The sequence below is a fragment of the Ptychodera flava genome, chromosome 12 (assembly GCF_041260155.1).
Source record: "Ptychodera flava strain L36383 chromosome 12, AS_Pfla_20210202, whole genome shotgun sequence".
Taxonomy (NCBI): Eukaryota; Metazoa; Hemichordata; class Enteropneusta; family Ptychoderidae; genus Ptychodera; species Ptychodera flava.
The window spans coordinates 42,320,243-42,338,097 of record NC_091939.1 but is presented as its reverse complement, the minus strand read 5'-3'; the positions used below and the strand labels follow the sequence as shown (position 1 = coordinate 42,338,097).

General features: G+C 37.9%; 1 protein-coding gene across 1 annotated transcript; it reads left to right on the top strand.

The window, feature by feature from the left end:
• The first annotated feature begins 704 nt into the window (after nt 1–704).
• Nucleotides 705–16,156, top strand: LOC139145933 (succinate dehydrogenase [ubiquinone] flavoprotein subunit, mitochondrial-like). The gene is made up of 16 exons (XM_070717383.1): nt 705–847; nt 4,533–4,631; nt 5,012–5,173; nt 5,639–5,694; nt 6,007–6,094; nt 6,682–6,846; nt 7,467–7,615; nt 8,001–8,125; nt 8,296–8,464; nt 8,881–9,076; nt 9,448–9,645; nt 10,197–10,289; nt 13,442–13,540; nt 13,792–13,935; nt 14,598–14,711; nt 14,988–16,156. Exons 1-16 carry the CDS (start codon nt 788–790, stop codon nt 15,072–15,074), a joined length of 2,004 nt encoding a protein of 667 aa, XP_070573484.1. The 5' UTR covers nt 705–787; the 3' UTR covers nt 15,075–16,156.
• Nucleotides 16,157–17,855: the final 1,699 nt, after the last annotated feature.

The following is a 17,855-nucleotide window of genomic DNA, read 5'->3' as shown; positions in this document are numbered from 1 at the left end:
TAATGATCCAGATGAACAACTATAATCAACTAACTCAGACTGATGATGATGATTTTCAACATATAACAAAGTTTAATTAATCAACACAGAAAAGATTTGCCTGGTCAGCAATTTTTTCCTTGCATGGGTACTCAGCCAAGTTTTACTCTGTAAAATGACAAATTTCGAATTTAACATACTTATCGATACAATTACTCCTTGAACTTCTGCGAAAAATTCTAGAAAATGTTGCAGCTGCACACTACGAAAGTGTTTTCTCACATTTTGACCAGCAACTCAATGCAAATGACAGAGCTGACACTCACTGCGCATTTTCACTGAATCAATCTAGGTATCATCTAGTGGTCAGAACGCATTAAGTGTATGCAAATCCCGAGATAACACATATGTAATGGATGAAGAATGTTCGTTGTACCTATGATAGTGCACTGTATTTAGACCAGAAGATGGGAATGTATCATTAGCGGCGTGGCCGGCCCTCGGGTCTCAATGATGGAGGTACAACTTAAGTTGTACTACAAAGTAGAAGCGAGAAGAATGAGACATCATACTGCTACTGAAACTTACCTAAACGTGGTCGTTTGATAAACTGGATGACATGATGCGACAAAAACTACAACGTGCGGGAAATGCGCATACGGCACGCCTTTTATATCGGGTGCACAACTCTCACTGGCTCTGTACACAAACTGCCCGAGGTATGTTGACCTGCTTGAGGGAATCTGAGGTCAAAAATCGGTCAACGTACGAATTGCGCATGCGTTGTTACATTTCATAACTTTCTATCATGGCGGCGTGTCTCAAGCTACAGACGTCTCTCCTCCGAAAATTGGCTGCCGACAAGCTGGTAAGTTGACTACATAATCTACGGTGAGGATGCAAAATTATTGATAAAGGTAGCTCCCCATTCCGTTAGTAAAAATGACATTCCTATTACGGTGTTTATGAAAACCGACGTTAAACTCTATTGTTGTGTACGTGACCACTATTCTGAGACTACAGAGTTCAGCACTGTGACAACAGACATATAGGTAGGGGCAGACAAGGTCATCTAGGGCAGAAAGACTCATAGCGTGCACGTTCTATTTTTCTTCGATAGTTTCTTATATCAATAATTGTTATTATTCCGCATATTTCGTAGTTTAAAGATTGATTCAGCCCTAATTAATTAACTCCTCCTTCATCGAAATTGTGAGTCAGTGACGATGACGTTCTGAACTGTCGTGTGTGATTTCTCAATTATCACGTCTGACGACTCGGCTTGTTTACGGTGCAATACTTGAAATGACTTTCATTTCTCCATTCGATTGACAAAGATATCATATACGATTAAAACGGTTAAATTTTAGCAAAAGCCGCCTCGCAAATTAAGCTTAGTGACAGCATAGTATAGTTAATGGCGTACGCGTGCACGATCAATTGTATAACGAAAGGGCATGACGTTTCACTGTTACGTAAGGAAGGTTATGGTATGTAAGTTGCCCGCACGCTCACGTTTCCGAGCCGCGTTTCAAGGCAAAGTTAATATGCAAACTTAGTACTGCTAAACGGTTAAGTTTCGCCAATCGGTTTCCCAGTTCTTGTTTATAGATCTATGAAGTCTTTGTGTACCTCCATGATGGAGTTCCACAGTCGCTTGTGGTTGGGTACACCATGGAGGTAGTAATTAGGGGGTCCTACTAATTACTGCCCGTCACTGCCCGTCACTGCCCGTCAGGAAATTAGCCTTCCAATTACTGTAATCAGTCGATATTTCAATACCAAAGACCACTACTCTTGTAAAAACGAACGAAATAATATGCCAAGATCCGAAAAATGTTGATTTTCGAACGAGTAGCAACGCTAATCGTGTGATCGTACATGCATCACCATTGGCCATACATACTGCCCGTCGACCTCCGACCACTGCCCGTCACTGCCGTCGGGAAATTTACCTTTCAACGACTGTAATCAGTTGATATCTCATATCAAAAACATTACTTACTATACAACCAAACAAAATTGTCGTCCCAAACCCAACAACGTTGATTTGCAAACGAGGGGCAACGCTGATCGTAATCGATGTCCGAACACTGCCTATCATCACTGCCCGTCGAGTAGAGAACTTAGCGCTCCAATATTCACGTTAGTTCTGAGACAGGACTCGGGCATTTGGAGTAAAACAGACTCTTATTTTGTAGCTTTCTATTATATAAGTGGTCTTTGGTATTGAAATATCGACTGATTACAGTAATTGGAAGGCTAATTTCCTGACGGGCAGTGACGGGCAGTAATTAGTAGGACCGGTAATTAGGTCCATATGGGTAAACGGCCAAGGTCGCTGTATGCATTAGAAATGTAACATTGTGCAATGCTTCCCGCGACCGTTGCCATGTATCAAACCACAGGCGACTGTGAATCAGACAAATGTTACAAGCAGGTTCCAAACAAGAGCCTGAGGTAGGAAGGGTCCTTCCTACCTCCATGCCCCAAAGGAGAACACAAAAGAAACCCCACAAACTGTGAAAAGCTGTAACTGCATACAGTTAGCATCACAACCACAACCAAGTATGAGAACAAAGTATAGCACAGTCTTTAAATTCCTCATGAGAGCTGAAACAATCAGTGAATAATAATCTATGAAAGTTGTGATAAGTGTGATATGGTGTTATTGGTAAACAGATGGCCATCGACTGGCTATCACACTTTATAAATTATACCTCATATCATGTGAATTTCACATTTAACAGAGATAATTGAAACAGTAATATGCATGACATAATCCAAAGATAAAAGTTTCCAATGTTTGAACTCAGATTTAATAATCGTGTTTAACAAAGCCCTATATGATGTGCAACAGAAGGTGGGTTTACACGTGTATTTTTTTAAACCTGAAGGAATCTGAATAGTCGCTCTGTAAATATTCCTTATCAGCGATCTAAGCGATCTCACGTTTACACGTCATACACAAGGTATAAATTTAGTTCGGGTCAAGCGAAAGAAATAACGCCACCAACAATACAGTAGTCTTCATAACAACGTATAGCCCGTACATCGAAACGACAAAAATCAAGCAAGCCCTGACAGAAAACTGGAGTGACCTTGAAAAAGACGAAGCACTAAAAAAACTGTTCCAAAACCAACCAATAATCGCATATAGAAGGAACAGAAATATAGGCGACACACTTATAAGCGCCAGACTTCACAAAAACTACAATAGCTCAAACTCAGGTTCACACGAACCTACACAAACACAACAAGACCAAACAGTAGACATTCTAGCTTCCCTACCAAACGTAAGTGGAACAACATATTATAAAATAAAAACAATCAACCATTCAACACATTTCACCAATCAAAAATGAATTTTAAGCGACTGACGAAGAGAACTCTGTTTTCGAAACGTAGCACCAAAGGATCACAGTGTCAGTAGTCTCTCCGCTCCAGTGCGGATTAACACAGGACACGTAGATTACGGGTACGTCTCGCCATGGCCAAGCAACATTTTACATAAAACAGTTAAACATAATATACACTTATATTACACACAATATCATACACAAAATGCAAACAACCCAAATATGAATGATGTGTGGAGTTGCTTTCCCTTGACTACCAGTTGCTTTCCCTTTACTACGTACAACTCATCGTAAAATGGCATCGTTTTTCTAGCTCTGCCACTACGACGGTTGTTGTCGGACACGGTTTTGAACTGAGCTCGCAACCGTTTGATTTTGTTGTGGCATTGTTCCGCTGTCCTCTCGAGTCCCTTCTCCCTGGCCTTGGCAGCAACGACTTCATACACTTGCCGATCCCTCGACATGCCGTCCATCATACGGATGACATTTTCGTCTCCCCAGATTAACATTAGTAGCCTGATCTCTTCCTGCGGCCAATTGTTGCCGCGATCACCAGAGCTTACTTGAACACGGTAATGACCGCAAGCCCGAAGACAGGATATACCGGTAGTTCGGCGTTTAGTTCGGTGTTCTGGTCACACGTGTAAATAGGCCATTGTTTAGTACCGAGCACCGAACGTGGACCAGCCCTCCGACACCGAATTAATTTAGTTCTTTGTTAGTTCGGTGTTGTCTGTTCACACGTCCAACTGACTAGAGTGACCTGAGTTTGAGCATAAACAAAACATATAGGGTGATGCAAATAATGCAGACAAGTTAAACCAACTTATACCGGTAAATTGCAAATCTGTGATCAATTGAAAACAACAGAAAAAAGTCATGTGTACATGCACATTAAAATTATAGTAATTGTGAATAATTAAATTAACTGTTACCCGCTAATATTTTGCTTATTATGACAAAGCTCTAGTAACACTTTATCATTCCCATACATGTACAAGTCTGTAGAAATATCAGTACCTATATTGTGTATTGTGCTCATAATTTTGTCGTCCTAAACTACATTAGATGTTACAAGTTATATTAGTCTTGTTGTGTGTGAATTTCTGTAACATTATTTACATGTAACCTATCAGATTTTACACGGCAATGAAAGTTTTGCCATTCTAATTACAAATTGAATCTGATTGACAGGTGAATGGTTTCATCGGGTCAGCAGCACCAGCTGGCAGCAGAGCTTTTCATTTTACAATCCAAGGAAAACAAACTCAGGGTGGCGTCAAGAAAGACCAGGTAATCTTTACATCTTGACTTATTCAGTCAGCTTTGATAGTCAAGAGAAAATTGCTCACACCATTCATACTGTTTAACAACATTTACCTCAATGTAGAATACCAGTACATCCTGTACATTTAAATAGATTGTACATTAGAGAAGCTGTCATCTAGGATATCTTTGAGAATTTTGTGCAGTTCAACATTAGATCCTTATATCAAGCATGGCAACAGAGGATACAGTGAGTAGTTCAAAGACGATAATGTTTGAATTTCCTAGTCAAGAAATTGAATTTACCAAACAAGCAGATTTTGAAAACAAAACTGTGCTCCCATGAAACTGTTCAAAACATTTTGCATAGTGGTTACCCTTCAATACTATTTATTTTTGTATTGTAGATTTCAAGAGACTATCCTGTAGTGGACCATACCTTTGATGCCATTGTTGTTGGTGCTGGTGGAGCTGGTCTGAGGGCAGCCTTTGGCTTGGCGATTGAAGGATTCAAAGTTGCATGCATTTCAAAATTATTTCCCACAAGATCTCATACAGTAGCTGCACAAGTAAGGAAATGTGCCAAGTTGAATTTTGCAATTGAGAATCATAAGTCAATATTACAGTGTCTTCATTATGAAACATTCAAAGTTCTTACAAGCTAGCTTCCAAAAGTGCTTGACAGAATGTAGAAGAGTTTCTAGAGTCATTGCTTTCAGTATGCTGTTGATGTTTTTATTTCCACAAAGCCGCATCCAAGAGATGTTGTCTAAATTTACTAGAATGCATGTTTTACAAATGCCAAACTTATGGATTTCTAAGAGAATGATGCATCACTTTGCATGGGTGTCTATACTAATTTTTGTACAACAAGTAACCATTTGTCTGACTGTTCACTCATTTTGGACTGCCATATTACCATAAGATGTTGGAAACCATTGTTATATCCAGCAATTTTGATAAATCCTATGCTAATACTTCCTCTTCATAGCCTGCTTCTTTAAAGAGACTAACTAATAATATTTGTATTGTAGGGTGGTATCAATGCTGCTCTTGGTAACATGGAACCTGATGACTGGAAATGGCATATGTAAGTGTAGTAATCTGTTTAGCTATTGAATTTCTTTGACATTGAATGTTACAGGATTGGCAAGAATTGATAGTGGTGGAATTGAAAGTGGAGTTGAAAAGATTTCATACTGTGTAGACATGGGGTTACAGTAAAGAGAAATGTCACTATTTGAATTATGATGTTAATTTCACCAAATGCCGATCTGAAGGTGTAACTTTAACCATTTATCCATTAATTTCAGCAGTTAAAATGTGAAGTTACGTTCATATGTCTGTTCTTCTATGCTGTGTGCTAGCCAATTCGTTCATGACTTTTTATATACGTCTGTAGGTTTGATACAGTCAAAGGATCTGACTGGCTTGGAGATCAAAATGCTATTCACTACATGACAAAAGAAGCTCCCAAAGCTGTTATTGAGGTAAGAATTTAAGAAAAAGTGACAAAAGGTTGTTTGAACTGCAGCAGGTACATTAACAAAAACATGATATGCCTACATGTATGTTGATTTTGTAGGTATTTTCTATGGATAATACATAGAGGATGGTTTAGGTCTGAATATTCTCCATGAACATTGCAATGTCATCATTTTATCTGTATACCGGAGGAATGCTCATTAATACATGCATGTCACACATGAATATATTAATTTACATTGAGCTAAGCAGTAAACAATAAGTACAGCTTAATTTCTGAGGAAAGGTTGTCATTAATAATGAGTTTCATTATTTTTCTCTCTCTGTATTTCTGTATTACCTTTATGTTATCTCATATACTTCAGATGAGATTTTCCTGAAAAGCGTGTAAATGAAAATGAAGTTTGTTTTTCATTCTCCATGATTTAGTCAGTGTAGGTATACATATTCAGAGAATGTATGTGTCAAACCATCAATAAAATTTCACAATACCTGACAGGAAATTACTTCATAAAATACTCAGGGACCCTTTTCCACATTCCATCGATCAGAGTACCCCGCTATGCCATTTATTCATTATTTTGATTTCCAGCTTGAAAACTATGGCATGCCATTCAGTAGAACCCCAGACGGCAAGATATACCAGAGAGCCTTTGGTGGTCAGAGTTATGACTATGGTAAAGGAGGACAGGCACATAGATGTTGCTGTGTGGCTGACCGTACTGGACATTCACTTCTACACACTCTCTATGGCCAGGTGAGCTTAGGACAATGTGTTTTACACTTTAACCTGTAAAAACATCGTGCATTATTGTGATAATTGTCACAGCTTGCCTTGCAGCATCCTTTCAGCCTTGGAATCAAAATATTGTTCAGATGGCAATTAGTTTCTCCAAACAGCATTTTCTCACGTGAGAAGAAATGATTCTACTGTCATTAAAGTATGTGAGCCTTGCATTGACTTACTGCCATTGAAAGTTATTTGTTATAAATCTCTGTCTCATTGAGCATAATTAAAACACAGACAGTACTTACTGTGAAGTGACTCACCCATAGATATCTTACCTCTCAGTATTAAATGATAAAGCAAGAGACCCACCATCCAATGGTTTTGCCATAATACGTGATATTCTATAAGATAACATAGCAGAAAATAATTTTGACAGCCTGAACTCTCTACATCATTCCCAAGTCAACTTTCTCAATGTCAAAGAGATTTGGCATATTGGGATGCCCAAGGAAGCTAAAAAGTTGATACTGGATATCAGATTCTCCGGGATGTTGTTCCTAGAACATCTCATCAATTTCATAGGTTTATATACTGTCTAAGGTCTACTTACTGTTACATTGTATATGTTTCATGCATTCCATTTGCAGTCCCTGCGTTATGACACTCATTACTTCATTGAGTACTTTGCCCTGGATCTACTCATGGAAGATGGTGAGTGCCGAGGTGTTATTGCACTCTGTCTAGAGGATGGATCAATTCACAGACTGAGAGCCAAAAACACTGTCCTAGCTACAGGGTAAGTACTCCTAGAAGAGTTATTTTATGTGAAATATTTGTGTTTTGAAAAGTAGCAGAGTGCAGACTGTGTATGCCGTTCATTGTGCAAGTACCGTACATAGATATGCTACTCAGTTTTGGGTGAGAGAGAGAGAGAGAGCCAAACAGAAACAGAGACTGAGAGAGGAATTTACTGAAAGTAGATACATGTAGGTATGTCATATGGTGAGAGAGAAAGAAAATGAGAAATGTTCTTAAAATGATAGATACGTCATTTGTGTGTGTGTGTGTGTGTGTGTGTGTGTGTGTGTGTGTGTGTGTGTGAGTGAGTGAGTAAGAAAGAGAGAGAAAGAATGGTATATAAAATCTAATTTGAAACATTTCTTTTTGTCTTACTATACCAGTGGCTATGGTCGTGCATACTTCAGTTGTACATCAGCTCACACATGTACTGGTGATGGCACTGCCATGGTAACCAGGGCAGGACTGCCGAACAGTGATATGGAATTTGTGCAGTTTCATCCAACAGGTCAGTTTTTCATCTACTTGTTATGAGTCCCGATTACTCAGTAGCAGATCAAGAAAAATCCAGAATGATAAGTTTTTACACAGAGACCTGTATCCTCAAATGTCTGTACAACTGATGTCAAAGTCTGCGCAAGCTAAAATATTTTCATTGTTTCATGGAAATTACAATAGGTATCTATGGTGCTGGATGTCTGATGACGGAAGGTTGCCGTGGTGAGGGTGGTTTCCTTGTCAACAGTGAGGGTGAACGTTTCATGGAACGGTATGCCCCAACAGCCAAGGATCTTGCATCACGTGATGTAGTGTCAAGGAGTATGACAATTGAAATCCGTGAAGGAAGGTATGACTTAAGATGATTTAATGCATCACCTTTTTACTTGAAAATCAACTGAAAATAATAAATTTGATTGCTAACAGATGCACACTTGTTAGAATTACCATTGACTTTCTAAACATCATTAAAGCTCCTGTGCCAGATGACAATTATTGTATATCAACCTACTTGTGCAAAATCTTGGAATGTCTTTCCATAGTCCGATATGTTTATGCAGATAGACTTGCAATATATGTGTTTCACAGTATGAAATGAGAAAAACTTGCAAAAATTGATAAATGCTGGTGCCTTTCAACCTCTTTCTGGCTAAGACTAGATGCTAAGTAATTCAGAAGAATCGTTTTAAGACTTGGGAACATTTCTACATATTTTCCTGAAAAATCACTGTGATGATATTTACGCTTGTATTCTATCCTTCTTAGGGGTGTTGGCCCAGACAAGGATCATGTGTATCTACAGCTACATCATTTACCAGCTGAGCAGCTGAGATCTCGCTTGCCAGGAATCATGGAGACAGCAGCTATCTTTGCCGGTGTGGATGTAACACGTGAACCGGTTCCTGTTCTACCCACCGTACATTACAATATGGGTGGTGTACCTACCAACTACAAGGGACAGGTGGGAAACTACTTAACTTACTGTTGAAAACAACCTTTTAGAATTAAATATCATATGGTGTTCTTACATATGGAGTAGATTATAGTGTTTGCACGTGTGTTATAGTCACAATGTTTACCAACAAATTAGAAGTGTGGTTGTCTGTAATTGCCAATAATGATCATTTTCAGAAGCAAAGAGACTTTAAAGTACAGAGAAAGTCATGTTTGAGTTTCAAATCACTGTCCTTCTGAGAAGTGAGATTTCTAACTTCCAACTTTCATCCTGCTGAAAAGTGGTACTGCAAAAACACTCACGTATTTCTTCTCAGTCAGAGTGTTCTATAAGTTTTGCCGATACATTCTTGCATCTTGTCTTGATCTGCTACCTAGGCATTGGATCATAAGAATGGAGAAGATGTAATCATCCCTGGTTTGTATGCGTGTGGTGAAGTTGCCGTAGCCTCAGTACATGGTGCCAACAGACTCGGAGCCAACTCTCTGCTGGATCTTGTCGTCTTTGGACGTGCCTGTGCCCACACAATTGCTGAAACATGTAAACCAGGTGAACAAGTACCTGAACTCAAACAGGTAAGTGATTTGACTAAACCCCTAAGGAAAACTAAATAATTTTTTGAATTCAGTGGAGTTATGATCGTAAACAATTGTATTTTTTGAATGTGCCTCACCTATCGCAAATTGGCTGTCTGTCTTTTGTTGTTCCTACCAACATTGCAACAAAATAATGTAGTATTTTATAAATGACTTATTTGTATAAATCACATGGTACTTGTGTATGCAATACTTGTTTTCAATTTGGCAAGCAAATCTTTTTAATAGACAGTGAAAGTGAATGATTGCAGGTATTGGTACAGTTTGTTTTGTAACCCAAAAGATATCTAAAGTGTAAATTATATTGTCACTTCTGGCGATACTTGGATCAAACAGAGAGCCATTTCATTAGTTTCTGTTCATTATCACTGCACTATAATACAGCTTAAGTGACATGCAACAAACAGGTTTTATCTCAAAACTTTCCAGAATTCCTATGTGAATTTTTGATAAAAAATAAAGTCAACAAAATAATTCTGGTACTCTGTTGTTGTAAAGAGGTGTTTCACTGGTTTTATCTTACAACACAGGATGCTGGTGAGGAATCAGTTGCAAACCTGGATAAACTTAGACATGCTAATGGAAGTACACCTGCATCAGAACTTAGGTTGAAAATGCAAAAGGTAAGAAAGCACCTGACACGAAGATTTTGTTGATGAGAAAAACTTTTGGATTCATGGTGCAATAAAATGTAACAAAGTGCAGTAAATTGATATCCTGCATTTTCTTCATGATGTTGAACTAATAGCTTGACAAAATGATCTGATAACTGTCATGGCCACCAATAGTAGACAGGAGACTCTGAAGTGCACCAACACTCTGACACTTCAGAATGATACCTTCACTCTACTTATCAGCAGAAAAGCTTATGATTAAGTTTTTGAAGGAGACGTGTCCATTGTGAGTCTGAGTTTCACAAGCAAATGTCCAAAGTAGGGGCATGTCAGTGACTGGCTATCACAGACTTCATTTCAAGTTGTTCAGGAGAATAATCCAATGTCATCCAGGATAATACACAAAATGTTTCCATCATACCCTAGATCAATATGAGTAGATCTAGAGTAAAATGTCAAGTATATTGACTTCCATTTATCCTCATTTAGTTGATGTAATTTTGCAAGACACAGTGTAACTTCATATTTCTGTAGTATTATTGATATTATTTAACATCAAGGAATGTTTAATGATGACTTTCTGTGCTACAAACTCTCTGTAAGTTATGTGGTTATTTGCTGGCGCAAATAAACTTGGAACACCGAAGTCCCTATATACATAGGAAAACCGCTGGCGATATCCCTACATCGCCAAGTGATTAGCCAAAGCGGTATCGCTAGTGAGTTAGATCATCTTACACTTTGTTTATCGAAAACACTGCGGGTGCCCATACTGTGTTTCATAGACAAAAAGCCATAGCAGAGGCCGTTCAAATTGCGTGAACGATGGTACAAGAAAGGATTGACGTTTGAGTAAAGTTACTTGGGTAAATTTCGATGAGCAGGGAACCTGTTGAAGCAACCGTTTTGACAGACTTTCCCTCAAAATGAAGAAAGAGTGCAGGTGAGAAACGGTAGGTGTTGTCATGGAGTTCGCTATCGTTTGGCTTCGTTTCGTTGTGCAGGCGTGTCATCATAAATGCCGTCATTTCCACTATCTCACAAAAATTGTAAATTACGCCCGGCATTGTGGTTAAATCTGTATTTTTAACTTTCATTTTTATAAAGTGATCAGCTTACGTTGAGGTTAAAATGTGCGTCTCTTTCTTTTATGTTGTACATGGACCTTTAGGCCTATTCACGTTTTTTTTTTTTAATTCACGTTTTTAATACACCCATCGAGCGATGTAATATCTCGAACATGTACTTCGACAATTTCCATTCAAAGCGACAGTGTTTCCTTGAGTGAAATTCAAAGTCGCCAAATTTCTAATTTCGGTTCGAAGAAACCGGTTTGTCCATAGACCCTCGTTTCTCGAGGATCTATGGTTTATCGACCGGTGTAAAGTAGATGCATATTCTAAGTGAGGAATAGACGGTTGTGAAAATAACCAATGGTACCGGTACGTTACCGGTATGTTATCGGCCGTGCACCGATGCGAGTTGCTACGTAAAACTTCCTGGCTCTGACGTTTTTTTATCCGACATGTCGTAGCGAAATTCTGTGAGAACTAATACTGGCAAGGTTTCGGTTTTCGGAGAATTTCAGTGTATCAGCTGATTATCAAGTTGAAATAAAGCGCGAGCGTGGATGGTCCGACTTGTTGCTGGCGCACGGCGTGGCGCATGTGGCGTGGCGGGGAATCTATGTTACAAGCATCCAACTGTCGGCCATAACCTCTACGGTCGCCATCGACGGCTTTCGTGATTTTGAAGAATAAAGTAAACCGTAGATAAAGCTAGACCTTTTCTCGGCTTTGTTTCTGAAAACCTCTCCTCAGAGGCAAAGGCGACGTAAACCGTGTCCGAGTCTCGGCCTTGACATGACACAAGAAAGTCATAGTTCAATCACATTTATTTGCGTGCGTCATACAGATGATATCATTATTCATAGGGGTATCCGCTTGAAGTGGGTACATACTATTCTCAAGAAACGTACGATGAAAAAGGACAGGCTAAATAAAAAGGTTTCAATCATATCATCAATTGCAAAGAACGCTGAAATGCTGCAGATTTTAATCGCTATGGCAAAGTTTGTTTTTTGACCTCAACGTTATCCGATCGAGAACGTAAACTTGGTTTGACCCAAAGTTTGAAAATGTATTTTCTGATCTCCCGCGGCATGGCCCGCAGCCTAGCCAGTGACGTCGACGTTTCGTACTTCGATTTCTGAGAGCTACATCAAATCGCCACGATCAGCGGACAAGAAATTACTATTTTCAAATCGCCATCACCAAAAAAATTACAGAGAAATGAGACAACACGGTGAGAAAAAAGGCATATCATATTATCATCAATGATGTTGATAACCTACATTTTGCTTCAAAACGGGTACCTTTTCAAACCACCCACATTCCCGATACCAACTCGCCCGAATTCAATTTGTTGGGCGAGCCAACGATATATTTTTCCTGCAAACGTAAACAGACTTGCACTGTGCACTGAAAGGAATAGTTGGCGATATCTTCACCGAAACTGAAAAAAATAGCTAAAGAAGTAGCCATCTCTCAGGCAGTACACGGCCAAGGTAAACCTGAGCGTTCATATTCGACTATAATGGAGCATTTTCAACGAAAACGGCGATGTCCAGGCGATGACTTATTTTTAAAGTTGAAGAAAAATGCTTAAAATTTTGGTTGTGTTAGTCAATCTATCGAAATATTTTTGTTCTAACTGATAAAATCATAGACAGTCTCGATTATACCATCCATAATTAATATTTACAGACTAAATCGACAGGGGGGGAACGCGGTACGAACGAACGTGTAAACTCAAACAACGGGCGAGTTGATTTCGGACCAATATGACTAAAATCAGATGTAGGTTCCCTGGTCATTGAAATTTACCAACGTAACTTTACTGCAAACGTCAATTCTTTATTGTACCATCGTTCACGCAAAATGAACGGCCTCTGCTAAGGCGTTTTGTCTATGAGACACAGCATGGGCACCCCGCAGTGTTTTCGATAAACAAAGTGTAAGATGATCTAACTCACTAGCGATACCGCTTTGGCTAATCACTTGGCGATATAGGGAAATCGCCAGCGGTTTCCCTAAGTATATAGGGACTTCGGTGTTCCAAGTTTATTTGCGCCAGCAATAATATTGTATTTACCTTTGTAGACAATGCAAAGCAATGCTGCAGTATTCAGAACAGGCGAGACTCTTGAAGAAGGAGTCAAACTCATCGATGAAATCTACGAGGGACTTGAAGATGTCAAGGTATGTATTTGTAATAGAAACACAACAGGACAATGAACTAAGTACAACATTAATCAAAATGTGTACATCAGTGAATGGCAGAAATATGTGTGGAATATCACTTTGCAGTCAATACTCAAGAAATCAACACAGCAGGTGTAGTGATTGTTAAACCTGCAATGTTTGATAATGTATGTAGATCATGATAAATGTTTTAGGTTACATGAAAGGAAATGACCAGATAGCTGACTAAAAGTTTTGTTTCTCAATAGTTGTATGACCGCGGTATGGTGTGGAACACAGATCTTGTGGAAACGTTGGAACTACAGAATTGTTTAGTAAATGCCGTACAAACTATGCATTCAGCTGAAAACAGAAAAGAGAGTCGTGGTGCACATGCACGTGAAGATTTCCAGGTGATTATACACGTAGTCTTTTCATTTTAACATGCTTGTTCCGTATGCATAGGAATTCCTTGCCACATTCCAATTGAAACAGAGTTTGCATGCAGTTCAAATACCCCATTATACTATTTATGTTTCCTGTTTGAGTTTATTGACAGATATTGGAATTGTTTTAGTCTTTTTGTCAATTCTCTTATAACCAAGTCCTTTCTCCTTGTACAAATGTTGTGTCTGTACAATTCATGTTTCAAAATAATGGACTGATTTGTTTCTTGCTATGAATTCATGTTTCATATGTACTACTACAGCAATAATTGTATTCTCTAGTAGTACTTGCATCAATAGTCATTGAATTGAAGGATTTGCAGTACTACTTTATGCGTGACAGTCCACCATATTATTAGTCTACTCATATTATATAATGGATTTTTGGTGATTCAAAACTGAATAAATATCAAACAAACAAGAAGACATTAATTTAAACTGGTTTTACTTAGACTGTATGCATCAGTTTACACCATCTAATGCATGAAGTGTAAAAGAATAGTATTAATTATTTAATTAATCAATTAACTTGTATTGTTATGTAAATCTGATATTACTTTTTAATGAAGGATGATAATGATGATCACATTTGTTTTTAGTAAAATTTAAGTAAATTACTTTTATTTTAGGAACGGATCGATGAGTATGATTACACTAAACCATTAGAAGGACAGAAAATGAAACCATTGAGTGAACACTGGAGAAAACACACATTATCTTACATGGATTCAAACACCGGAAAGGTGAGCTACTTTGACATTTTTTTTTTTGTCATTCTGTCTTTTGATATAAGACAGGCCTGCAGGAATCATGCTTTTCACTTTTACCACATTGACTTCATGAAAACTTTAATACAAACATATAAACAAATGGATGAGTCAATTGAACATCTGTACCACTGTCCTTATGGCATGTATATACAAAATTATCTGAGGTGGCTGTTGCAGTTTTAAAGGCATCATGTAATTGATCTTAAAATCTGTATAACAGTATAGCACTGCCTTTTTGCTTATTTTCAGGTAACGTTGGATTACCGCCCAGTAATTGATGAAACCCTTGACCAAGAAGAATGCCCTACAGTCCCTCCAAGAGTGAGATCTTACTAGAGAGGCTGTTGTTGTGTTTCTACGCCATATCTGTACAGTAGAAAAAAGGACATCAGTTTCAATTATTCATTGTTGTTTGTAAAGTCATAAAGAACAGTGGCATGGACTTACTGAAATGGAAACACAGCTTGCCAGATAGAAAACACTTCAACGAAATCACAAACTTAGTTTTTTCCTGCCTTACGCTGTGAATGTAATTGATGTAAAAGTATAGATATATAACATTACATTTCACTTTGACCGTGAGAGTTGCATTCTTAATGTATATTGTTACAAAAGTTCATTGTTTATTGTCAATGACAAGTTGATACTTAGAATTTTAGATCAAGATGTTATCCTTGCAGATACGGGCTGGTGTTCATCTGTTGCGAGGGTAAACGTTGACAAAGATGATGTATACACAGGCTATGTTGTGCTGTTGTGAACTGCATTTGTATTATGACTTCACTGTCAACAATTCACTACAAAAGCCACTGAGCAAAACTGTACAAATAACAAATGCTGCAATCCCCATCATGGAGTAAAAATGAATGGTACATAACGTAAAAAATGATGAATAATTAGGGTTGCAAGGTGATGAAAGTACACTTTATTTATCAAATTACCTTTCTGTAAAAAAAACTTCTTGGCTTTATTGTATATTTTTTTGATTTATTATATTGCCTTCTTCAGTTGAAATACTGACATCCTTGCATTGAGGCACTCAGTTAACTGTGATACACAAATTGATTTTGCAGTTATTGGTAACACGATCATGAATGACTGATTCTTGGAAACACCACTTTTTAACAGGGATGTCAGTATTTTGACAGAGGCAGCACACTGTGTGTGTTTTGTCTTTCATTTAGAGCTGCAAACAGTATTCATTTGAAAACCAGGGTTATCCATCAGCATCTCATTATTCTACATGGCATAAGATTTTAGGAAACAAGAATAAATGGGACTGTTCCCAAGGTGTTCCATTCACTTAAGGCAACATTTTTGTATTTCAATAAATTGTATTGAGGATGGGTAGTCCTATTTCAACTGCTAGTTGTGTATAATGAATTTACATTGGATTATTAAAACTCTGCTTATCAGTACATTCAGTACAAATATCGGTTTTTGTCTCCTAGTGGCTACCCCGGTTGGTACTCAACCTAAATGTTGGCAATGGGACAGCACAGGAATTCTACCAGTCTTCATAATATTTTACATCTGTAAAACACAAAAGCCCCATTTTCATTTCTCATTTGAATTTAAGACCGTAAAAAGAAAATTGTTGCCCATACTGCTTTAGTGCAATTACAAAATCTATATATCTTCAACTGTAGAAAATCATGCGTTCTTTGATTACCAGGTTCACTGTCTGGAGTGAAATTCCTTTCTAGATTTATTCAAAGTGATATCTTCTATGGAAAAGAGAATACAAAGAGTATACATTTACCACATCGATCAACTCACTTTGCACTCATGTCTAACTGGCGTCGGGGAATTCAAACATTAACACCATCAAACTGTACCACATCAAGGACAAAATCTCTTGGTTGAAGGTGATTCACACCTAGGGAGCGTTCATTTTTAGGGCAGGGACTGATATTCATAGAGCTGTTGTGCAATGGTCAAGTTTGACAATCAACAGTTTGATAGGGACGTGTCATATTTAACATCAGGTTTGTGTGGAATAACGAAAACAACACAATGCAAAGTTTGACACCCTTGAACCGTGACAAAGTAGCAATACAACATGGTTAATTTTTTGTACTAAAGTCTGTGAACAAAACAGAATTTTACTGACCACAGTGCTGCTTGTAATGGTACAAAAGCAATATATTGCATAAATGCCAGCTTTACAGATTGGCTACTTGAGTGACTGTGACATTACTAGCCTGGAGAAAATTGTGAACAACATGATAAACACCTTTCAGGTTGCAGAAGCAGGTTTAGGGTTCCACTTTCCTGTTCCTTTACCCTCACTGAACAGCTAATTCCAAAATGGTGTTGTCCTGCTTAGTCCTAGGGTACAAAAATACAGCTCACTGAGGACGACCACAAATCATGTGCCCAAAACTACTTCTACACTACACTACAGCTTGTCTGTTTCAATGTACTCCTATAAAATAAAAGATAATATGAGTCCATCAGTGAACAAAATATCCATTCATTACAAACAAATGTTCCTCTCAGTCTGGGCAGACAGCATTTGAATGTTGCCATTTGAATCTCATACCTTGAAAAAAAAATACAACAAAAAAAAGTGATATGACATGAAATACTTTATTGTTTGAAAAATTTTCACAGATTGAAGCTTCACAAATCATATTGCGATAAATGTGGTCAGTTGTACATACTGATGTAAATTGGTGAGAAATGCCATGTTAAACTTGCATGCATACCAACTACATAAATTATTCATAGAGCAAAACTGAGCAGAACTGAGCATCAAGTATCAAGTAAACAAACCACTGACTTAGTAACCTTGGATGTAGTTTGTTGTGATGAATATTCATTTGGTATGAAATTGTTACCCAGCTGACCATAAAAATGACTTGTCTTGTTTTTCTCATGGAAGTTAATGCATAGCTTCCATGAGCAAGTAACAGAACTGCTGACTTTTCTTTATTTAGCCAGTAAGACAATATTGTCGTAATTTCAACATCCTACTCAGTATTCCTGTCTTTACACTGTATGCATGGATTTCCACCTAAACCTTGTTTCTATAAAATTATGAGCTACTCAAAAAACATGAGTTTACAATCCTAGTACATGAATTCAAACATTTTTCAAGTTTACCACGACAGC

What these genes read in the sequence shown, in the direction of transcription:
- LOC139145933 (XM_070717383.1), top strand. Translation starts at nt 788, where the DNA reads ATGGCGGCGTGTCTCAAGCTACAGACGTCTCTCCTCCGAAAATTGGCT. An exon ending in TACACACTCTCTATGGCCAG is followed by an intron (nt 6,847 to 7,466) that starts GTGAGCTTAGGA and finishes TTCCATTTGCAG; the next exon opens with TCCCTGCGTTATGACACTCA. An exon ending in ATTGAAATCCGTGAAGGAAG is followed by an intron (nt 8,465 to 8,880) that starts GTATGACTTAAG and finishes TATCCTTCTTAG; the next exon opens with GGGTGTTGGCCCAGACAAGG.